General features: G+C 38.1%; 1 protein-coding gene across 20 annotated transcripts in view; it reads right to left on the bottom strand.

Annotated features, from left to right (window-relative positions):
- Positions 1 to 25,544, bottom strand: part of RBFOX1 (RNA binding fox-1 homolog 1) — a 773,912-nt gene that overhangs the window by 15,632 nt on the left and 732,736 nt on the right. For 17 of the 20 annotated variants that reach the window (XM_066330221.1, XM_066330227.1, XM_066330215.1 and 14 more), the window contains 2 exons: positions 22,982 to 23,021; positions 14,535 to 14,599 (listed from right to left, as the gene is read on the bottom strand). In XM_066330221.1, coding sequence (XP_066186318.1) covers positions 14,535 to 14,599; positions 22,982 to 23,021 — 105 coding nt within the window. The remainder of the gene's footprint in view (positions 1 to 14,534; positions 14,600 to 22,981; positions 23,022 to 25,544) is intronic. The other 3 variants (XM_066330222.1, XM_066330225.1, XM_066330218.1) reach the window with 1 other exon arrangement.

Here is a 25,544-nt window from a genome sequence, read left to right as displayed (position 1 = left end):
ATTTAACATAAACCTTCTCTTGCAAAATTCTTTTTTAAACCAGGTAACATAAAAAGAGAAACGCTACATACACTAATATTTCAAAATGCAGAGAACTTCATTATGGCACAAACCCCGATTTGTCCTTTCTGAAATCTAGGCAATCAGGATTAGTGGAAACCATCAAATAATTCCTTTATTTGCACACACCCAGCTTCCTCGGGGTATTTTTGTGTTGTGCAGGGCTAATGAACCAGGGCGCAGGGTTAACCCTTGGCTGTGGTTTCCTCCCAGCTGCTCACAGCCCCTGCACTGCCAGGCACAGCAAAAACCTGACACCGAGCTTTGCACAGCCTTAATGCAAGCCTAAAAACCAGCAGCCAAAGGATGCAGGCTAGGGACTGCCTGGAAAAACAGCTCTGCAAGCATTAAGTGCTGAGGATCCTCCTGAAAACCGTGCAGGAGCAAACCTCCCTCAGGGGCAACAAAACCTCCAGGAGTTATGCCCTAAGGGAACAAAATCTATTTCTATTACTTCACCTCCAATGTATCAAGAGATTTGAAATTCTCGTTTAGAAATCTGTGAACCCTGTTACTTAGAGGTTCACGTTCTAGGGGGAGGAAAAAGAAAAATAAATCCATAACAAAACAAGGACTCTGCAGTCTGTACTGTAGGGACAGGATTGCATAGGTCCAAAGGCAGATCATGGCCTCTGTCCTAGCAGAAATACTGACACTGTCTGTTGGTGTGAACTTAGTGATCAAATTGTACGTTCTTGCCTTTTCAGCTTTTCACTAAGTTCAATTGGTAGCTTTGCTCTTTATTTTGTCATCTACAACAGTTTCAGGAGTTAATAACATTTACCTAACTAATAATGCTATAAAGACATGAATTTAAAGAAAACAAAGTGGGATATGTTTTATATTATAAATTATATATTATAAATGCAGAGCTACTCTGTATTTCATAGGTAGCATAATTTGTCACTGTATTTACTGCTACCACCTCTGGGAAAATTACAGACAGGAAAAGTAAGATGCTTGCCTAAAAGTGACTGAGCCAGTAGCAATGCAGACTTATCAGCTACTGTTTTACAGAAAATCCTTCTGATTCATTCCTATGAAGATGTTAAACTGCCCACTCGTCTAAATTAAAAGATCACTTCTCCTTAAACCTGCCTCTGAAGTGGTTACTGAGAAACTCCTTTTGTTCATCTCTGCTCAGAACAGTGGAACATTTAGCCACAGATTCTCTATCTACAGATGTTAAAATACAGAATTATCTGCAAGGGTAATATGCTGGGTTAGTACTTCCAGAAAGACCTCAGAACTCTAACTGCAATTTGTCCTTTGGAATGACAAATATTATTGAAACTGTTCTGAAATCTTACTCTTTTTTTTAACCAAGTCTACTAATTACTGGGAAAAAAACCTAACTAATAAAACAATAAACCCAAAGTGATATCTATTAAAAAAAACCCCAAAGAACTACTATAGACATCTCTTGTTATACTGCTTCATAGGAAGATACCCTTTTGGTTTTGTAAAAACCTATTTCACAACTCCATACATAACTTTTAAAAGTACGAAGTTAGATATTGGTCAGCACAGTAACTGTCAGTAGGAAAAGACTAGAGGCTGGAGTCCAATAACACAGCTCAATATTTTATAACTAATTAGGTGCTATTTGTAGCAATTACTAGAAATCCTTTAGCACTTTGATGGCTTTAATGTTCTTACAGTGGCAGGGTTTATTTAGCTAAATGCCATGCTGATGTTTGCACACACCTAGAGGGGAAACTGCTCATCAGAGGTGTCACAGACATCACAGCTGATGGCCAAAGCAAGGTTCAGCCCTCCGTGAGGACAGCCCCAGGGCTGCCCTTTGGGGTGTAGCTGGCTCTGTGGGGCACCAGAGCCCTTCTGCCCAAAGCAGGTGGAGAGCAGAGGTGGCAAAGGACATCTCACCTTGCCCAGTCCTCTCACTTGTGTGTGTTCCCTTTAAAGGGAACCAGCTCTCTGCACCAGCCCTGTCGAGCATACGAGGCTTGAGAATCTCACAAGGAAGCTGTGATGAAAATTCATGGTGCATTTTAGGTTGGTTTAGTGTTCCTCATCACTGCTACATTTTTAATGATTCAAAAAAAGTACAGGAACTGTAAGCGGACCCAACTTTATTACACAATAAGCCCTGCTCAATTAAGACACAGAATCACTTCCATAATTTAATTTGTGTATTAACAGTGAAAGTATGGGACCAAATTTTTACTGTTCACTGGTTAATACTTCAGATGTAAAAGAACAAGATTTAAACATTTTTAAACTCTTTAAAAACAAAAGTTTAAAAATTGTTACTAGCTGTGAGATGGAAAAAAATAAATAAAACCTGAAAGGATAACATGACAAATACATTGATCTGAATGTACAGTTGGATATATTCAACCTGCCAGATCCTCACACCCTGGGCTAAGTGCAATCCTTTTAAGTGCAGGAGCAGCACCCTTTGGCAGTCTGAGCTCTCTGATGTCTCCCAGACAGTGTGGGTCAGGAAAATGTGCTGCTGGGACTCCAAATGGCTGGGTTCCATCTGAGCAGATACTTCCCAAGGGCAAACACTCTGCATACTACTGCTTCTCTCAAGCCTGTATATCAATTTTTATCTCTTCTAGCAAATTGAAAACTAACTCTTTTTTTACCAGTATGGTAATAAAGATGGTTTTAAATTATGAAAAAAAAAATGTTTAAACATTTGATATATTCCTGAATTCAAACAAGAACAGAAGGGGAGGACAACAGAAGTACTATTAAATGATTTAGATGAGCTTTCTTCCTTTGGGGTAGTTATTGAACCTGCATCACACTATCTTCAAAGGTTTGAATATGGTGTAATTTCCTCTGCTCCATTCCCCGTAGTCCCTTTGGCAGTAACAAATGTGTGCCTCTAAGGCCTCACATCTGACAGAAACCTCTCTCTTTTGGCACCTGCTCTTTCTATCCAGCAGACCCTTTGCATATCCAATGCTTTACATGCTTTCTTTCTCTTTTCTTCAAACTGTTTGGTGAAAATATGCCGTACTATACAATAGAAATTTTATACATACTGATATAAAGTTCTTTAATCACTGGAGCCTGAGCCTTGGCCTTGCTATGGATGTCTAATATACACAAGTATTTCTGTATAAACACACAAGTATTCTATATAAGTACTAACTGACCCATAAGTGATCTGCCCACTTTACTACTGGAGAATTCAGAACCTGGAAGCAGAAGATAGGAGGAGATTCAGTGAATGGGTCTCAGACACTTTCTTTAGGACTTGAGGGATGTAAGCATCATGAAACACAATTCCACCCTAAGCAGAATAATCTGCTACCCTGAGCGCTCACTCCAAAGTTTCCATGGAGTCATCCCACCCTGGGGAAGGACGGGCTCCTCTGTGTCTGCACTAGTCCCCACTCCTCCAAAAGCATCAGCCTCCCACCTCCTTTCTCTCCTGCAGTCACTGGCCCTGCTGCTCCTCAGAGCTTCCAGGTGTCTGGGAATTTATCAACTCAGGGAATTTTGGGTGGAAAGCTCATGTAGAGATTAGGGACCAGTGAGTGTTCTGTGTGTCCTCTCCTCTCCCCAAAATGCTGGGTGGCACTGCGACTGCTCACCACTGTTCCACACAGCTCATGGCTGAGAACAAGATTTTGGCACACACCTAACTTCACCCATCAGTCCCGGAAGTTTCCAATCCCTCCTCCTCAGCAGATTCCTTAAAATGGAAGCCATACTAGAGGTCAAAGGGGATTTTAAGATATTAATCGCACTGGCTCTAGGAAATTTAAAATGTAAAAGAAATGATACTCCACTAACATACAGTGATTATGCCTCATAGACCTGAAATCCTGGGCTTTGCTGACAAACTTCACAAAACTAGACAGAAATAATTTTTCTCAACACAGAGGTTCAGACCCCCACCCAAAAATCCAGCAACTGCTGAAAACAGTGCAGAGCCCCAGAACATCAAAAATTAGGATGAAGGCAAACACAACATTGAACAGAAGTTACAATGGGAAGATTTAAACTATATTTAAACTATATTTAATCTGTTGACCTTTTCTGGTAGGACCACTGTGGGATTGACAAACAAAACCAGTATTTAGAACTCAGGGATCAGAATCTCAGCTGGTAAAATTGATGCAGCTTAACCAAAAGCACTGCCTTCCCTTCCTGGAGCTGCTCCAAGCTGGATTCCCCAAGGATCTGGTGCTAACTACCACGTGCAGCAAGGATTTTTCCCAGCAGAGTTATACGTGGTAGCTCAGTATATTTCTCCATTATATTATTAAAGCTATTATATATTTCTTTTGTGCTCGAAACATTAAGACTTCGCTGCTTTTGTGAGGGCTCTGATGCTGAGGGGTTTTCACTATGAATTTTAATATAGCTGACTGCTGGCTCCTTGAATGGTTCCTGCAATATTCAAGGATGGACAAAGTTTCCCTTATAATCATTTTATATTAAGTCCTTCTCAACTCTCTCCTGCTGGTGTCCTAAATTTAAATATCAAGGCCATCAAAGAATTTAAACTTTTTAATATAAGCATAATAACTATAATTAGAAGGCTGATTTTGCTATTATCATGCTTTATATTCCCATTACTGTAAGATCAAAGTACATTACCATACCCATAGCATTTGAATCACAACACAAAGACAACTAAACAACTTCACAGCCACACCTATATGATATATTAAATGAAATAAGAATAAAATTATAAATAATTCATGCAGCATCAAGCTTCAACAACACTAACAGTAACTTGTTTGACCTAATGTGCATTAAGAAGGTAATTAGAATAATTTCTTCAGTGTCAGGTTCTTCTTCTCTGGAGAATTTCTTGCCCAACCTAACCAACGATGATGCCAAGACAGAGAGGAGGATGTGGATATCTGGCTTTCACTGAGATCCTCTGCTTTCCTCATCACAAGATAATGCTCTCCTACACCCATCATTCCTGGCCATTTCTTTCCTGAAATTTTGAGGCAGGCCTTGGAAGCAGATAGAGGAAAACCCTGACTCAAAGCAAACAAACACAGCTATTTCTGGAATTACTGCTGCAGAGAAAACACCAAAGCCCATCTGCATTGCCCAGGCAGAGGCAGCTCGTCCATCTGCCTGGGCTCAGCTGCTGCTGCAGAAGGTTCTGGGTCCCCCCTTGCCTCCCTGGGTCCCTCCTGTGCCCCAGGGTGACTGAAATGGCACCACAGCCCTGTTTCCAGACAGCCCAAGCCAGCCCTTCATTCCCCTGCCACGTTCATCACTTCGGCATTGTTCTCATCTGCATCCCCTTAATGCTCAGTGCAGGACATTTCTGTGGGCTTTAGCCAATGACAGGATGTCTCTACCCAAATTCAGAGTGCCAAAGACAGCAGGAGAGAGAAAAGAAACAAAATCTCTCATTCAGTTTTGTCCTGCTACCAGCCACACAATTTCCTGATCAGAAATAATTTGTTTTAATACCAAAAAGTACTTTTGTAATTGCAAAAAAACACTCCTTCAAGAAAAGAAAAAAATAAAAGCCCCAGCTCTTCTGGACACCAATGGAAATGTGCATCCCCAAGCCCAGTGATAATCCTGCATTATTTCATTTGCTCAAGAAAACCAACCAACCGACCAACCCAAAAAGCTAAAGGGATTAAAAAAACCTAAAGGGAGAAAATGGTCAACAGAAGGTGCTGTCTCATAATTAGTATTCTTATCTCAGGCTTTCCCCAGCAGATGGGCAGGCATTTTTTTAGCCCTGATACTGAACTAGCTAAACAACCCACTCAGATTCCAGAAGAGAGAGACTCCTTTTAGCACAGTCCAACACTGATGCTGTAAAGCAGATTGGAGGAATGTCCACAGGGTGGATACAGTAATTCTGCCATGGCAGTGTCTTGGATACAAACTCCCCCTCTCTCTCCTTCCATTAACCCTCAAAGTTGGTATAAAGACAATTTCTAGCAAATGGATGCAACCTTCCAACTTAGTACTGTTGGGAAAAAAAAACCAAAAAAAACCCAAAACAAAACAAAACAAAAAAAAACACACTTATTTTTAATATATTGCCTGAATGTGGACAATAATCACAACCACTGAGAAGATCTGTAGGTCTTACACCTTTCATATTTTAGATCTACAAATTTTATTTCCTGATTTAATAATTTTTTTAACAGAGTTATAAAAATAGACTTGGATCTAGCTCATATTACCCACTGCATCACTGGAATTTTTCTGATGTATGATCATTCAATATATTATAGCTAGTATGAAATTATTTGCTATTAATAATGCAATTTACAGAGTCTGAAGATGAATATTTATCTGCAAGAGGAACACGTGATTTTTAAGAAGATCTGGACATTTTAAGTAAAACTTAAACTTAGTAGGTGAAATTCTGAATACCACACAAATCTGTAGCAAAATTAATACTGATCTCAGTGGCAGAACTACTCTAAAATTATTGGCCTTTTAGTGTGATTAACACAGTCTATGCACTTAAATTAAATACTTGAGGAAGTAGTGCAGGAATTTTATTTCAGAAGTGCTCCATGTCAGCAACATAAATCAATGTCATTACGATCCAGGACTGCTAAACTAAGGCTATATTTGAAGTCTTAATATTTATATTTGAAAATTTTGTTTATGACTTTATTTTGGAAATGTTGTTCATTCTCTTTAGGGAAAAGAGCATTTTGAAGTCAGCCTTGTGTAAAGAATCAGTACTTTATTCACTAAAATGCATTTTAAAATGTCCATTAATTTAATTGAGGGATTTGTTCTTGATGTATATCATGGCATCCTAAAAATAATGCCTCAAAAACGTACTTTATATTTGTTTCTGATTTCATAGCAATTATTACGGTTTACTGGTAACCACCATTTTATCCACTACAAAGTTTCCCAACATACAGAGGTATAATTATAAACTTCAGAAATTACGAATCACAACAATTCTTTCCCTTTGCATTATATTAATTTTGGAATGACTTCACAAATTAGTCGACAGCATCATTTTTTTTTTTTTTCATACTTTAACTAAAATACCATATACATGAAAACTTTGCCAGGATTATTTAAGAAATCATTCAAGAAATACAAAACAAACTATAGGAGCTGGTACACGTTTGATTTAAACAAAGTCCTTTTTTTTTTTTTTTTTTAATAATGCATGTATATTAAACACCCTACAGCAATTTTCACAAAAAATTTTCTTTAGGATATATGGATAAACATTCTATTCCCACTCCTGCCATATTCTTACAATCTGATGTTTGCCTCAGGTGGGTTCCTAGAGTATCAGAAGCTTGACAAGCCCAAAGGAATACGAAAATAATCTACTTAAATACCTAATCAAATGCTTTAGACTCCTCGGAGGTGCAAAACACTACAGTAAAAACATGCAAGGGTGTAAATTGCCTCTTCCTTGATTAATTTCAGCAACATTGTTATTTAAAGTTTGTTCTTCTAATACTTCGTCACCTCGCCAGAGCACACTGCAAATTACACAGCTAATCCACACAGACTCTATCCACATCACCCTGGTTTTATTAATATCACTTCCTTCCTTTATCTTCTGTCTGCCCTGCACAATGCTCTTCATTCCTCCTTGGTTTTAAAGCACTCTGGTTGACAGCATTAGAGCACGTTCTAATCTGCCTCTTTGTGGGCTATCAAGCCAATGATCTGGGAACTGAGGAGTGTGTAATTAGCCACTGACATGTCCAAAGGAACTGTTATGGTCTATCATGTCACAGGCAGTGACCCAATGCCCTGGAACAGTTTTGGTCTGCTGGATCAGGAATCAATGTCTCAGTAACTCCCCAACTTCGCATTTACCCAGTCTGCTGAATACAACACTGGGAGATTTTGAAGTCGCACTTTCTTTCAATATCCTCTAAGAGCAAAGAAGTTTTTATGAGCTAGTAATGAGAAAACTCCTACTTTGAAAATGTTAACCAGTCCTTTCCCCCCACTCCTTTTAAATAAAAGGTATGAAAATGCATCAAATCAATATATTCATAATGACAGTTCCTTACTATGAGCTTTTACGTTAGAACAAAGAACTCCCAAGTCACGCTACATAACCAGATGTAGGCTGGATGAATTATACAAAACCAAGAGAGGATTCTGAAGCTGAGATGTAAATATAAAAATAGGTGCACTGATTTATTTTTTTGGAACGTGATGAGCATTTAGAAGCTCTCCCTACGTTCAAGAAGAACCTGATAGCAGAAGCCAGGTATGGAAATCTAGGCTTTAGTCTACCTCTACCTTCTCTCCCAATTTTTTTCCCATGATTTCCAATATGGGTGCCAAACAGATTATACAGTAATAGCCAAGCCTCTCCTTGTCTATGGGGATTCCTAAAATATCCCTTGATACTGCAAAGAATGAGAATGGAGATTTAAGGTACAAGAAGTAGAAGCAGGGTATGAATGAAACCAGCTCTGGCACGACAAAAGTTTAATAATTGGTGTTTACCACAATTCTGGGCAGTAGCACTAAGGTTTTTCACTACTCTGTCCCCTCAGTTTTGAATGGTGGAGGAGTTTTAGCAGTTCCCTGGATGTTACATGAATAGTCAAACTACACCCAGGTGAATCAAGTCCTCAAAGTACCAGTAAACAGGCTGATTCCAGCCAGCAGAGAAAGGTATTAAAACATCAAAGCAGTTTCCTAGAACTGGTAGAAGATTATGTTTCTAAGAAATGTAGTTGTTTGCAATGTTTTCCTACATTAATGTGATTCACTGAGTCTCCCCCAAAAATGTCATATCTGCAATATTTTAGAACAAAACATGCTTCAAATATTGGAAAGTACTCTATGCAATGTATTTTCATTTCAGGGAATTCCTGTCAAAATGCACTACATTAAAGTCCCTGCTCATGGAATTTCAAATGCTTTGATTTTTTATTTTTTCCCCTACAACATTTTCTTTATTCATATTCACCCACTTTTACTTTCTAACTCTTCACTAAAAAGTGCTGTTATGGTTATACTGTGAGTCATATACTCCAGTCATCCCCAAACGTCTGAATGAACTGGGATGAAAATGGATTATGAAATATTAACAAGATGCCAGTGGTGCTCTAGTTTGCCCGAGGTCACACAGGCATAAGGTTCTAACAGGTAGATGGCCAAACCCACTACCACTCTGTAACAGCCAAGCCAATAATTTGATTTTTATTTGCAATAACAGGGAATAAAGAAGCTTTAGCTACCATACAGGATTGTCCAGGAAAGAATACCAAACTAGACCAATAAAGCATCACCGCATCAAAACTAAGCATTTGCAGAAGAAGTATTAAATATATTCTCTGTCGTTGTTAGAAATGCTAAACACAACATCTGTCCCTGGTCAAGGTGCTGACTGAACTTTTCATTGTAAAAATCTGAGTAGCCTACAATCTGGGCTTTACAATTCCTCCTTATGGATCATCCCCCAAACCTTTCCACTTAACATTCCACTGGGATGGCAAAACACATAGATGTTTGAATGTTCCAGCTGGAAATTGAAAAGTTACCACTATATTCTAATTTTCTTTTTCTTTCTTCCAACCTGATTCCTTTACAAACTAAAACCATGTAGAGAAGCTCTTTCTCCTTAACATAAGAAGCTGCAATCACGAAATGAATGAGGCAATATATTTTAAAATATTTATGCTTCTATAAAATTATTTAATGGAAAATTAAATTCTGGCTCAAGATGATATTATATTTTATATGCAATCAAAACCTTAATTTTTAGTATATATCTCTAGTAACCTTCAATAAGAGAAAATAATTTGAATAAAAATATAGTGGTTTTCATTGTTTAATCATAAAATGTAAGATAATATAGTCCACAATATAATAAAAACCATCCTCAGCTATAGAAGCTCACATTTTATATTTTGTGGTTTTTTACTCTTCATTCTAAATTTTCATTCTTTAATGAGCATGTTTACTATTAAATCAAATCTGTACCTATTCTATTTTAGGATCACCTGAGCACAAATATCAAGTATTACTCTCAACTACTTGTCCAAAGAGAATTGCAAAGTATATTAAACTATTTCTGTACACACTACTGCTTTACAAAAACTGAATGTTCCACAAAGACATGTTAAAAATGTAAACTATTAGAATATCAGGAGTTTATCAGGAGTAAGATTTCAGATCTGGATGATACATAACTTCTATATGACAAAACCTTCTCTCTTAAATTTCATAAAACCCTGAGTATAAGCACAGAACATGTAACACAAATTGATAGCGGGAGGAAAAAAAAAAACAAAACATACTTTTTACTACAAAGTGTTATGTGCAAAATATTTTTGAATAGGCCTTATTTTATTAAAAAAAAAAAAAAAAAAGAAAAAAAATGAAAAAGGAAAAAAAAAGTCAGCTTCCAGTGATGAGGGATTTAATCCAGACAACCAAGAGGACAGTGGGAATGTCCCCATAGTTTGGAGTAAGGTTTGAATTTGGCACTGTGTCCTAGAAGGGGCTGGTGCTCAGGGCAGCACCCCTCTGTCCGTGTGTGTGTGTGTGTGTGTGTGTGTGTGTGTGAGATGGATGGGAATGTGTGTGTATATATGGATACAGCACCATCCATGTATAAACACACCTGGGCCCTGCTCGGGGACAGCAAGCAGCACAGGGGGGTGACTCTGCCTCTCAGACAGGGCTCCTTCCTCCTGTCAGGGCTCTGCTCACTGCACTCCCAGACACACTTGCATAAATATTGCTGACAACGTTAATGTGCGCGGAAGGAACGCTTTTTCTTACTCCGATCGAAGATGCAATAATCAAATCATGAAACACAAAACCAATAGCCAATCAATGTGAAAACGTCTGCCCATAGGCTTAAGTCAAGCAAGCCATTCACTGAGCTATGTGATGGATCTGTCAAATCCAGTACAGCATTACAGACATACCAGCAACACCGAGTGAACATGCAATGACAAAATGACAATACGCCCCACTGCCATGCTCCGACTCCTTCTACCTCAGGAATACAAAACTGGATGACCTTGCTAGTTTCTCTTACTTCAGACTTGGAGAAATCTAACAATTATTTTTTTTATTTGTCTTTTGTTTTTTTTTTAAATATTGCATAAAAGATGAATAAGAGCTGTACAGACATTTTATTGACATCTGATTTAGTGTCTCTTGCGTGCCCTTACAATTACTTTTTCCAAATATGCTCAGTTTAGAGAGTTTGCCAGGCAAGTTCCAGACTGATGAAGAATATATGTAGACCTATAGGTCCCCTTTTAGGACTCCTACTAATTGGAAACCTTATCAGAAATATTTTAAATCTTGGCAAGTTAAACATAATTTTATTTTTGATCCAGTTCTGCAAAGACCTTCAAATATGTATGTGCAATTTAATATATGATAGATCACATAAAATAAAAATTGAATTCAGAATTTCTATCCAGTGATTGTATTGCTTCATAAATAAAACAAAATGTACCTGTTTCTTTGTTGGTTTTGTTTTATGATCCTAAGAAATGACTGGAGAGATCTACCAGGCTTACCCCTGCTGCGAAATTTGGTTTAGGAGTACATGATCTGTCTTGACAAATACTTTGGGCTTTGCATGGATTGGTTTAATGGCATTTCCTTGCCACCTGATTCTCCCCTGTATATCTGTTCCTCGCCTATTTCCCGCAATATTTCCAACTGTGACAAACAAGGATACCATTGCATTCCTTCAAATGGAGCCCTCTCACAGTCATCATTATCAATCGACTTGGTCTATTGATTCCAGAGTCCCAAATCTTTCTGTTAACCTTTATTTTTAATTTACCAAAACATGTCTCCAATCTAAAGATTTCCTCTTTCCACCTCCTGACTTAAGAAGCCTTTCAAATATGGAACATTGCCCTTCATAATGGATATGAGTGGTGACCAAAAAATTAAAGCTTTTCATATTTTTTAAATTAGTACGAAGTAGTATTTCCATGATATGTCACTTGGTAGTCAATTTCTTTGGGCACCATTTTTTATACAAACAGTAAATGTAGCTCATGTGTAATTAAATTAAATAAGGGCTCATATGAACACTAAATAAGTGTATAAAGAGATATAGAATCTTCAGTGTTGTGAGAGGAGAGTAGATGATAATCACATTGAGAAGAGCAGATACAAGCAGTTGTACTGAACTATACTTCAGCACTTTCAATATTAATAATTTCACGAAAGTAGCTAAATTAATTTCAAAATGAACAAAAATTAATCTAATTAAACAAACTGTAGTTGTGAGTAATCAGAGGTATCCATGTTTGCACACAGTTTCCCACATGCAAAGAAATGTTTGAGCAGATTGTTATTTGTTTTGTTCTCAATGCTAGTTTTGGGACTCTCTTGTAAAGAAATTCAGTTATGAGATTTGTAATTAAGACAAGAAACCATATTCATTTGGGGGAAGCAGATTGAAGATGGTTAACCACATTTAAAAAGAGAAGATAAATTAAAAAAAAATCCAAAAGATATAAAATTCATTTAAGATATCTAAAATTATGCAAGCAAAGACAGGTTATTGCAATTCTAATTACACACAAAGTGTATCTGAAAATTAGACAGTTTTTTTTTTTTTTTTTTAAATAAGTTAGGATTTTAACAACTGCATTACTACTGAGGCCATCTCCAGCTTTCTTTACAGTATTTAAGAGCATTATCTTCCTAAACAAATCCTTTACCTTTTTGGCAGCATAACTCTGTGATGTTGACTCTCTGCCCACAGCAGAACATGTGACCAACTGATATTTTATCTTACAGCCTTTGATCTGGTTTATGAGAAGGTGCATCAATTCATAAATTAAAGCATTTAAAAATCAGCTTGATATCGTTCAGTTTCTCTGTGTAAGGTATAGGTCTAATTAATTGAAATAAACAGCCTATAAATTGATCCAGGGACACCTGAGCGATAGCTGGCAAAACCTGGCTGACCACAGGAGGTTATTTATAATTTGGTCCTTTTGGTTTAGCAGGCTTTTAGAAGCAGGAGTTGCTTTGCATTACAGAAAAAGCTCACATTAAAACCCTAGAGCTGCAACATGCTAACAAACCTTTGTGGAAATGAAATGAAACTACTGAGTAGCACTTCACCTGTGCAGGTTCCCCTAAGTAGAAACAGCACATTGCCACCAAAGTGCACACAGCACAGATCTACTTGATATTACTGACCCAAAATCAATAAAAAGTAGCTTGCTTACCTGTCTGACACAGCATGCCTCAGCCATACATGCAAATTACTTTATTCACATAACTTTAAAAAATATATCTTCATTACCCAGAATAAGCACTTGAAAGGCAAAAATATGCATGCATAGCATTGTAACATTCATACCATGGGACTTGGTTCTAAAAATACAGAATCCATGAACAGCACTTCAATCTAAGAAATTGTGCACTAGAATTTCTGAATCTCTTCATTTAAGAAACAGAAGTATTTGTAACACTGTCTAATTTAGCATTTAAAGAAAATTTTCAATATATATGTAAGGCTTAGGAAATTATTTCTATGATTCCAAGAGAAAATTTTTTTGTATCAGGTAATGAGAAGTGTGACTTTACTTCTCAGTGCCATCCTAAAGCAAAAATATATATTTATATGTGTGTGTCTCTGTCATCATATACAGCCTCCCTTTACAAGGGAACACTCCTCAAGGACTTGAAAACATTAAAAATAGACTTTAAGGGTACAGTTTATGAAGAAAACACAGGGTAATCCTCCTTCTCACTACAAAATCATGTCCACACACTGCATAGACTTAATTTTATGTAATTTGATAAAATCCTGTTCCTACTGAAGTCAGCAGCAATTTAAGCATTGACTTCTAAGGGATTCCAACATCCATCTTTCAAGAAGACACAGTAATAAATGTGACATTACTCTTAGTTGATAAAAGTCTTTGAATGTGCAGATGTTAATAATCTTTCATTCCTGATATTGTTTCCGCCAAATGTGGTTTATATTTTGAGGATAAAAATACAGAGCAAAAGAAAAATAACTTTTTTTTTTTTTTTTCTTCCAGGTATTGCAAAAAAATCAAACACCTGGGAAGAAAGCAAATGGAAAAAAAATACTGTTTTGCATTGGATAGTTCAAGCTTAGACACAGTTCATTCTCAATTTCCACAGACTAAAACAATGTCAATGAGAATTGAGGGCACTCAATAGGTTCAAGGTTCTAAATCAACTGAAATAATACTCCTAAGACAAATAATGATCCTTAGTAGCAGACCATCATGAATTTGTACATTTATTTATCTACATTGTACAAGGGTCACAGATGTTAACTGGATGATCTACAGCTCGGGAATGTGCACATCTCATGCCTGATTCTCAATCAAAGACCTAAAGTCTCTCAATTTACGGCTATTCATGGATTATAATAAAACAGCCTGCTTTAGATATCACAATTATCTGCAGAGCAACAAGACAGTTATGAGACCTCAACAAGGCAAATTGATAGAACCATCTTCAACTTCCACTGGTCAAATATTTGTGAGCAGGAGAGGAGTTCTTACCTGTCACTGTAGGCAGCTGCAGTGGCAGTGGCAGGTTGGGCATACCGGTAGGCAGCATAACCACCCTGAAACACAAACTCACGCTCTAACTGCATTGCCGTGGCACCTTCAAGCACATTTTGCAACATTTGACAACAACTGAGAGAGTACAGTCATGCTGCAGTTCACTTTAAATGCATAGGGAATACTGCAGTGAAATGCAAAGGGAAATATTTCGGTGAATTGTTAAGCAAAATCGAGCACCACAAAGTTTTTAAGGTTTGTCCCAGAGATCAGGAAATAGCAGGGAACTATATTGATCAGTGTAAGCTTTTTTTACAAGGCAATACTGGATTCTTCTCCATGTTTTCAAGCAGCAGTTGTTCGTATGAACAAAGTGTATGTATATTCACAAAGCAGAGCTAAACTTAAAAGACAAACTCAGCTAATAATCAATTCTTTTTTTTTTTTTTTTTAACAAAATATGATTTATCATGCCTGGTTGATTAAACCTATGAATTTGTGCACTCAATTACCACTTAATGTTACATAGGTTTCCAATTTATACATAAAATTATAATGAAGAAGCAAAATTCTCTTCTTCCATGAATTAACATTCAGTTGTATGTAACACTAATTCCAGCTGTTCAATTAAGCAAACAGGACAAACAAACACACATTGGAAAGGAATTGAGTGCAGTGATGCATTGATTATCAAACTGTGAAAACAGCAGAGCTTCCTGTTCAATGGACCACGGTGTTATATCAACCATTTCCAAATGATCTCAGCATGCCAATTAACAGCCCCAGCCCAGGCCTGCTGATAACACAAACACGATTTACGTCCCAATTAGAATTCTCCCCCTCAGCACCCTCTGGGACAGGGGCTGGTGCCTTCCCCACCTACTCCCTCCCTGACAAAGAGCTGAATAAGACAGTGTCAGCTCACTCAGCTTTGAATAAAATTCACTCTTTTGCTGAAGTGTTCACTTTAATGGGTTTGTTCTTTTCTTTTTTGTTTTTTTTTTGTTTTTGTTTTGTTTTTTTGGGGGGGTTTTTTGGGGGGTTTTTGGAAGGTTACATTCACCCCAGATATTGTGCTGAAAGAACAGGCCACGATGTGCCAGCCCTTAGTATAACAGTAGAACATTTTTACTGCAGCAACTTCTGTGGGTTTTCTATTTTGATTTTGCAAATAAAACTTCACTCTTTTCAAAAAAGCAACCTGAACTACCATTTCCCCTTCTACCACTTTGCTTGGCAGGATGGCCTTCATCCCTAACACATGGAAACCTTGGTAGGTCTGAAGACTTGAAGCAGGTTGGGTTTGGAAATCAATTGTTCAGCTGACAATGCCACATCACCTCAAGAATAAACACAAGTTTAACATGCACTGACAGCTCATTAAAAACTCCAGGCTTTTAGTTCTCAGCTTATTTGAAGAATATTCTTTCTGATTTTTTTTTTTCAAGTGCTCACACAGAGAACAGGACATGTCCCTCCCTATTCCTGGCCAGCTCCCTGCCAGCAGGAATTGTCACACAAGCCCTGGGATCAGGCAGGAATGAGCATCTCCTAAACCCCCAGGTGCCCTTCCTGTGCTCCTCTGCCCACACACAGAGGCTGGGAGACAAAACACCTTCTCATCTCAGATAATCTCATTTTTATGAACCAGCAGAAGGCTATCACTATCAAAAAACGTAGAACAGGCACATGCTGCTGCAGGTGTGTATGTGCAGGCCTTTGGAGGTCGAACAATGTCACCAGGTACAAACTGAGCCAGGGCTGAGAGGAGAGAAATTCAAACTGCACACCTGGGCTGGCCTCTGTCAAAGTGAGAGAGGTGAGAGATGATACAAATTTATCTGCTCTCCCCTCCTAGTGTTTGAGGGCTAAATATTGGAATGGTCTGTCTGGGGAGGTGGTGGAGTCCCCATCCCTGGGTGTGTTTAAACAAAGCCTGGATGTGGCACTCGGTGACAGGGTTTAGTTGAGGGGTTGGGGCTGGGTTGGACTCAGTGATCTTGGAGGTCTCTTCCAACCTGGTGATTCTGTGAAATATGACCTTTCCCCTCATTTTTTCCTTGTTTTTCCCCCTGAGTGCTGACATGAGGAAGACACTGAATTTGTTCTCATGATCCAGCCCTGGCAGTGTGTGGCAGATCTGAAGTCTGACACGGCTCTGTTCTCCAGGGTGTCCAACTCCTTTGCTTGTCCTGCTCCCCACTCCTCAAAGCCCTGATTTAAAAGTGAGAGCCACTCCAAGGCAATCCAGCTCCACACTTAACAGCTCCTACCACAGTATGGAACTGAGAACAGACCACCCTGAGCAGTTCTGGGTGGGAGAAAAATGAGACAGGCTGTTCCCACAGCAGCTGATCTGAGACCTGATGGGCTCTGTGAGGACTGGTTTTCTTTCTTTCTTTTAAGTATCACCAAAAATTGGCCAGTGTGTGATGAGAGACCCTTTCTTGCTCCCTAAACACAAGAGATACATTCCTTTTATGCTTAGATTTTGATTTGCTTTCAAAGAATTTCTGCTGCACAATGAAGCTCCACTCTGAGTTTATTAAGATGTTTTGGATTCAGCAATCAGTCTGACATTTATGAGAGGCCTGGCAAGAATGAGTGTAAAGCAATACAAATAAAAAGAGACTGAAGGCACTGAATTTGCCTGAATTCTCTGGAGAACTGAAAAAAACAGGATGTATTTGGGTACCAGGGAAAACCTAATTCCCTACCTTCCCACGTCATAAGTTCATAATTTAAACTAACCTATCATAAATTACACATTAAAATATGCTTAAGCAAATTCTTTTTATGGGGTTTGCATTCTGCACTTGGTGTTGTACCAAGTTTTCTCATTGTTTTACTTCAATTTTTTCAGGTTATTTTTGATTACTGCAGGAAGAAAATACTTGGAGGTACACTTTATGCTGGAAACTGGGGTGGGATTCCAGTTTGAACCCCTGAACTCAACATCTGTAACAAGTTCTACTTGATAATTTTTCTCTAGTTTTGAACTTGGCTGATATCTTAGGTGAAGAATACACCAGTAATCTTCACTACATCTCTTCAGTAATATCAAATAATCATCCTCATGCCTTAGACTACACTGCAAAATAAAATACTTAGAACAAAATTATGCAATAATTACATTAAAACCCCCAATTTTCAGTTCCTATGTGATAGAGATGTTCTAGGAATTCTTTTTTTTTTTCCCTTATATTTAAATTCAGGCAGAAAGTATCTGATTTTTATGATTTGGATTATTATTTTGAAAATAATAATACTGAAAATACTTGAAAATAAAAACTTCAGATATCATAATGAAAAAAACGTTTACTGCCTCATCTGCATTCCCATATTTGCTACTTCCAGACCAATGAAAAAACAGTCTTAGAGCAGCTTAAATTGTTTGAAAAATTAACAATAATACCACTGTCTGTAACTTTGTGACTGAATCTGAAAAATAAAATGCTGCTGGTGGACTACTTTTGCCATTTGTACAGATAAAATCCATTTTCTCACATATTTATTTGAGTGTCCGCATGATTTGACATGAGTCTACACCCAGCATGGGGAGGTTTTCCCTGCAGCACCCGTGGTAACTTATTGCCACACACAGGCTCCTGCAGCACTGCTCTATAAAGAAACAGAAATGGAATGATTTGAATGAAGGAGGAAGGATGGAAAGAAAGATGTAATGAAGGAATTTAGGCAAATTCCCCAGAGCAGCTCATTAGAGTTTTCCTCGCAATGTTTTATACATCTCTGGCTCAGGCAAACAGAAATAGAGCAGTGGGATCTGTCAGAGATCAGTTGGTGATTTTTACAGACAAATCTTAATCAATTTTAGAAAGAAATCACAGTTTGAATAAGATATGACAAAATGGAAATGAACAGAAAAATACAACTGAATTTTAAATAAAGTGTGTATATCTGCATTAAGGCTAATTTCCACAAAAAAAACTTACCCAGACAGAATCTAGAGATTACAAAACCATGTGTGCACCTCCTCATAAAATAGCCAAATCACTTTTTTTCTCATGATCTCAGATGTAATGAAACACAAAGTGACTCTAAATGATGAGTATTTTTGGTGGTTTTTTTCTTTCTATTAGCTACATATTTAATATTTCATATGAATGGTGAGAGTTAATTTTCCTCAATTTATACTTCCTATACTTCCTTGCACTCGAGGATCTCGGAGTATTTTGTGAACATAAATTAATCAAGTTTCCAAACCTTCTCTAGTGTTGAGAATTAGACCTGCCTTATTAACCACAAATAGAAGAATAGTATTAAAAGTTACATGAATTACACCCAGAGCTGCAGAATACAGAAAGTGTCAGTTCATTTTCCTGCACTCACGTGCTAGTGAGATTTAAACACTGTTTGTTCTGTCCGCTGAGTAAAACTTTGACTGGGAAAATTAATAGTAGGAAAAAAAAAATCCATCTCCAATTTGTGCTGGCTCAAATTGTGGACCTGGCCTGTGTGTGCAGGGTTTGGGGTATTTCTCTGTCATGTTCCCAGAGGTAGCTGATGCCTCAGAAATACTCTGGTGAAATATCCAGGCACCACCTGCACGAATTCCAGCCCAACACAACCACTAGGATTGGCCTGGTGCCTTTCTGAATGTACTGTTAACATCACAAATAAAGAGGAGATCAAAAGAGGTTTCATCCCTACCTACCCCAACTTTTAAAAGGGTATCAGGAAGTGTTCCAGCACACAGAGCAGTGGAAAGAACAACCCACTGCTCCTTGGGGACCCTTTTGCCCTTGGCAAAGTCATTTCTCCTCCTCTCACTCTGTTTCTGTGAGTCACAGGAAATGGCACACCCTTCCACTGGCAAAACACAAAAAATCCTTGGTTCTCCGAAGAAAACCTTCAGTGCTACCTGCAAATCCTTGTTTTTCACATCAGAACAGTGCCTTTCAGGGGCTCTGATGGCTTCCAGGGACTTCACCCGGGCTCAGGGGAATGCTGCTTAGATAATTACCTCTGCTTTTCCCTGGGGAAACAAATTAATCCTCCATCCTCAGCTCCACCCTGGCTTTGAGCTAAAGGTGATGGCAATAGCTGTTAGAAAACGGTCTCATTCCATTCCCCTGACCATAAAAATCTGCCTTACTCTTGCCCAGCAGCTCAGAAAAGTAAATTAAAGCCTACACCAGTACATTTTAGCATGGATTCTCTCCAGCTGCAGTATCCCAGGTCCAGAATCCTGGGAATTTTGGAAAACCTTGCTGTGAGCAATAAATTAATTGACTAATGGCCATGGTTAAACCATTACCCAGGGGCTTCTGGAGCTGCTGGTGACAGGGTTCTGGAGCTGGTGGGGAAAGTTCCCTTTTTCTGAGCCTTCCCACATTTTAGGTGTGGATTGATGACTGACATGTTCTGAAAACATTCTTTATGACAATGGTAATAAAAAAAAAAAGGAACAGATTTAAGATAAAGCAGAGCTATTATTCTAACTGCATATTTCTGAGACTGTTACTATTTTTTGCTTCATTTTGTGAAGTGTATTTTCTTATTTTCACAGGTGTCAATCTTCATCTAAGAACTTCTATATTTGCTGGCAGGCAACTTTAATTCTCTTTTAATGACTTTTTCTCTTAGTGAATCAATACTTAATTTTAAAAGGTCTTCCTTACTTCCTAATAATCTCCTTTATTTTTCCTACTCAAAGGCACATTTAAAAGGGAATTCAATAGCTCAGCTATTTCAGAAGGATTATTACATTCCATACAGAATTATATGAAATACAGAATATATTATATTACATCTAGAATCATGGCTGTTGATTTTTCACTTTAGACTGTACTTTTCACCTATTTTTATATTCCTAATCTCTTCTATTCCACTGGTTAGTATTGAGCAGCTCTGGATTTTTGCTGTTCTTCGTTCACCCTGCAGTTTTTACTCAGCCAGGACCTTTTTGTGTCTGCCCTCCCTCCCTTCCCCTACATCTGTGGTCTCTCTCACTAAAGGCTCTGCTGATCCTGAGTTAGACAGAGAATAGCCGAGTCCATCTATTGTTTCACAGTATTATCAGGGCAGGATGAAACCTCTTCTGATGTACCCATCAATGCACATTTTTTATCTGACTTTTCACTATTGTGTGCCTCCTGTTTTGCTTTCTGTGGTATTTCCACAGCTCCTTTCCCTTCAATCTACCATTAAATCCTACACTGCTTAAATGTTTTTTCTCCTTTTTTTTTTTTTTCTTTTTTCCACAGAGCATTTGTCATTTCGCAAAGCTTCAGCTCTGCACTTAAAATGAAAAGCTGAGTGGAACTATGTCATAAACAATTGGGATTTAATAAATAACTTGGTCTGCTGCAAACTGCTGCACTAAGAACTAATACACTGTGAATTTTAAGGTTTCATTTGATTTATGCCAGTTCTTTCTCTCTCTCTTCTCCCTCCTCTGCAAATGCTTTATATGCAAGAAGGCATGAATGTGAAGAAAAATTATTTATAAAATAAAAAGATTTGTATATTATAAAGAAACTAAATTTCCAGAAGAGTGTTTTAATTCTGTCACCTGCTATAAAGATAAACATTCTGTTGCATTAAGAGAACTAAGATATGCAATCAGAAACACGAGGCTGCAACTGAGGGAAAACAAGTGCACTTATTCCATTTCCTAATGCACACAAATATTGCAAACAAAACTGAGGCTATACTAGAAATGAGGAATTTATTCAATACCTTTCTCATTGAAGCCACCCTCCATTTGGAAACAAAATATTAGGTCTGTGAGAGGGTGTGAGGCCACTTAAAAAAATTATTGTCGATCACCAACAAGCTATTCCTGGCTTTCAGCAGTAGTAGGTTCCAAACCCACAAACTGCTCCAGTGACATCCAGTTCCCACTTATCCTCTCACCCCAAGCCCTCCTCAGAAAGGTGTCCTGCTGCCCTGCAGATTTCTGGGTTGGTAAACTGAGTAAAACGATGTCAAACTCTTTTGAGAGTTCGAAAGAATGTGAAAATGGGAGACCACACGTGAAGAAATTCCACACTGTGTCCTATACAGCTCAAAAACTGGGTGTGACTGGGTGAGATCAGAGCCACTTGTTTGGCTTGAGCACAGCTTCAGCCAGTGGGTGATTCCTGTGTTGTAAACAATTTCTTACTGATAACATCACTGAGCACTTAAGTACACAGGGAGAGGACTGTAACCCTCGCTAATTTATTTTAAGTATGCTTTTAAGCTGCACAAATGAATTTTCAGAGAAGGATCAGCCTTTCCACCTCCATCAGAAAGACAAAACCTACTTCATCCCTAAATTCAAATTGTTTTCCTTCTTTATATAAAACTTACTAACAAAAATCTGTTCCCTTGGGAATATTCTAGCAGATTGCTGATAATGAACACAAGGGATGTTTCCTAGCACTGCCTATTTAATTTTTAATATTCCTACAAATTTCAACTCATCTGTCTCATTTTATCTCAACTGAAACAGTACAAGTATTTTACAGAAAGTTGTCTGGTGAAAAAAAGACCTGTAACTTAGAACCAGATTCCTTATTGAAAGAATAACAAAAATAAATATTGCTTACTACCAGTGAAATATTTTACATCTACACACTAGATATAAGAATTTTAGAAGAGTGTAATTTAGCCTCACCCCCTGAAATCTCTTGCACATTTAGACATATGGAGCCTCTTGCACATGTTTAAAATGAAAAAAAAAAAAAAAAAGATGGCAAGAAAAAACAATGTATGAAAATTTGAAAAAAAATAGCAAAAAAATGAAGTTAAAAATATTATTTAAGATTAAATGGGTGAGCAATTGGGTGCATAGATAATGATGGATCCAGGACTGTGAATCTTTCCTAACAAATTATCTCCTTGTATTGTGAGCAGTCTCTACATATTTCCTTTAAACTGAAATTAGTGGATTTTAGAAGTGCAATTTTCGGAATTTTACTCAGCTCACAGACAATACATTGCCATACCTTTAACTCGCAATGGCATTAAGCTCTACTATCACCATGGCACCTACATATCCCCAGTGTTGGCTGGATTTGGGAGACCTGTATCTCTCCATGAGAATTTTTATACTTCAAGTATTAACAATGTTCAGCTTGCCCTGATTATTTTTTTTTTCAAGAGCTTGGGGGGGTTTGTAAAAGAATGTTTCTGCTTTGTTTTACTTTTTCTTTGAACTTCAATTATGGAGGGAGACGCCCCTCCACACACACACACATTTTTCACATCTTTTTGCATTCATTCTGCATTTGATTGAAGAGTTAATTCAGCTCCACTGAACAATGATAGATGTAATGAACAGAAAGGTCTTCCAATGTGAGAGATATTCCTCTCAATTCTTTCTGACAGGCAAGGGATGGTAAATAGACAAAACAGAGTCAAGCTAGGCAGCAAACTTGTAAAAAGAATGACTCTGGTAATGTACAAGGACAGCATGCACATCAATGAATACTTACATAAATGTCTGCACCATAAAATCCATCCTGGTATACAACACTGCAAGGATGCACACACAAAGAAAAACATCCATATTAGTGCATTTCCACATGCAAATGCCACCAACCCCTGCACAGCTGAGGTTAGTCTCTCACAAAAACAGAGGGGAGGGGGGAGGAAGGCACTCTTCACATTGGTTAAGGAGGTTGGTAATTATTATCAGAAGTGAACTTGTACCAAATACATCATCTCATCAAGTACGCCAAATGCTCAGCCAAAGGAAGGCAAAGCATGGCAGGATTGGAAAAGACTTTTGATAAAACTTGTTTTTGTTTTGGTTTTTTTTCCTCTGGTTTTAGTTTTAAGAAACCACATATTGACAGCATTTTTTCTTTCCTATGAAAATTTTCAGTGGGCCAATCCTACCTCCAGTTTCAACATCTTTGCAAAAAGCTAACTCTTGAAGTACTGCTTTCTTGTCCTGCAGTTATGCTGACCCTTTGAAATGAAGGGTTACTTCTCACTGCTTAGACAGCAAACAAAACACAGCCTAAGTTGAAATGGTGAGAGGAGGAGGTGAAATAATTACACTGGTGGTGTTCTACTCACTGGGTGAAGTCACAATATTCGGTCTATACAGAGGTGAGAGAACCCATAGGTACTGCCTTGCTGGCTCGATGCACATTACCAATAGTGACAACTGGTCTATTGAGAATTTCAAAGTTCTATTCCTATTTAAAAAATATTAACTTTGCCTACTTGAGCATTTTACAGCTTTGGCAAACACGCCATTGGTTCTGAGCTCCTCTGTTTGGGTTGGATGATACATTACTACTTCTTCTCTCAAAAAAAAAAATGGTAACATTGCTGTTACTAGTCCACCCAGAGATGGTCTCATTTCAGCTAAGATCAATCATCAGCGTAAACAGTGAAAGATTCTAAACCCTTCAGGATAAATGACACACTATGACAAAGACAGCTTAAATGACTACATTAAAGAAAACTGGAACTGCACAACAGTGGCCTAACAATTCCACCCATTAGGTCATTCCTGCAATTTTACATCCATTTTGCAGTTCTGCTACTTGAAAGGTGTATTTCCAATATCAGCATGAACCCAAGCTGTTTCAAGAGCTAAATATGAGAGCTAACAGAACAATAGGGGTTTTTTGCAACAATATTTTCAATTGAGGAATACTATTATCTAGGAATAACAGCTATTACCAAGTTGCTAACCTAAACCATTTTGCAATTCCAACAAGAATTTTCATGTCAGAAATATAACTGATCTATTGAGGTCCCACAGGGCTGAGCTGGTATGTGTCTAAGTCAGAATCACGTGAGAAAATCATAAATACACACATAGTGACATGGATAAAACCACATTGATGATAAAAGTTTGCCATGGAATAACAACAGGTGAAAACTCCACTTAAATCAGAGTGTCTGCCATTTGTTTCAGTAGGGTCAGACCCTTACTCATATATTTTTCTATTTATTATGTCTGCAGATATAATATGCAAAACCTGGTCTGCACTGGCAGCTTTCAGGGAGCTTGTTGCCTACACTGCAGTACCTTCATCTTGGTTTTGGTTGGGATGCTCTGATGATTTTAAAACACACCATGTTTTTCTCTACCTGTTTGCACATAAGAAATAAAGCGTTCCACACGACTGTGAGGTAGGAGCACACAATCATGGACAGCATGGGAGGACTTGGATGAGATGACACACAAAGAATACCAAGTTTACTGGAGATGAGGGCCCCACAGCCCCAACCCCAGGGTCCTCATATCTCTGTGCCACTCCTGCTGGAGATGGGGAGAGTTGGGGGAAGGTGGTTTAGGTCCTACCTCTGTTTATAACCCTCTAACTGCACTTCAATGGGAAATTAAATTCATTTTTCAAGGCGAATCTGTTTTGTCCATGATGGCAATCTGCATGAAATGTCCCTGTCTTTATCTCAGCCCAGGAGCTTTTCCATCCTCCTTTGTCCCCCTGTACTCCTGAGAGGGGGAAGGAGAGCACAGCTGGGTGAGAGTCTGGCAGCCAGCCGAGGCCAACCCATCACTGTACATCCAAACATCCTACCCTCAATTACCATTAAATATTGCCACTCAGAAGATAATGCTTTGGAGAAAGCATGTGTCAGAAAGGGAAACTTTTTTCCTTCCTCCTCTTGGTGATCTGTGGATATACAGCAAAGATGAATAGGGGCGGAGAAATTTTTCATTCCTAAGTGCAGCTCTTGGACAGGTTCATTCATCCACCCCAGTCTTCCTTCCAGTCACGTACAGACAGAAACTTATTTTGAGTTCTAAACGAAACCACTTCATAAACACTACACTGAAAAATGTACCCATCACTAAAGTGAGACATATATGCAAAACTCCATCATTAGACATGGCCAGTATTAAGATGAAGTGACAGAATCAGGCAAATGAGTATAACACTCCAAAGCATGACTTGCACTACAAAAAAAATCAGCTGATTTCATCTTATTTCCTTCCTATGATCTTGTATTATGACAGTGATATTAAATAAAAACCCTTCTGCTTCTCCTGAAGTTTGAGGAGAAGTCATT

Source organism: Sylvia atricapilla, chromosome 15 (assembly GCF_009819655.1).
Source record: "Sylvia atricapilla isolate bSylAtr1 chromosome 15, bSylAtr1.pri, whole genome shotgun sequence".
Classification (NCBI taxonomy): domain Eukaryota; kingdom Metazoa; phylum Chordata; class Aves; order Passeriformes; family Sylviidae; genus Sylvia; species Sylvia atricapilla.
Note: the sequence above shows the minus strand (reverse complement) of the source record. Positions and strands in the feature narration are given on the sequence as shown.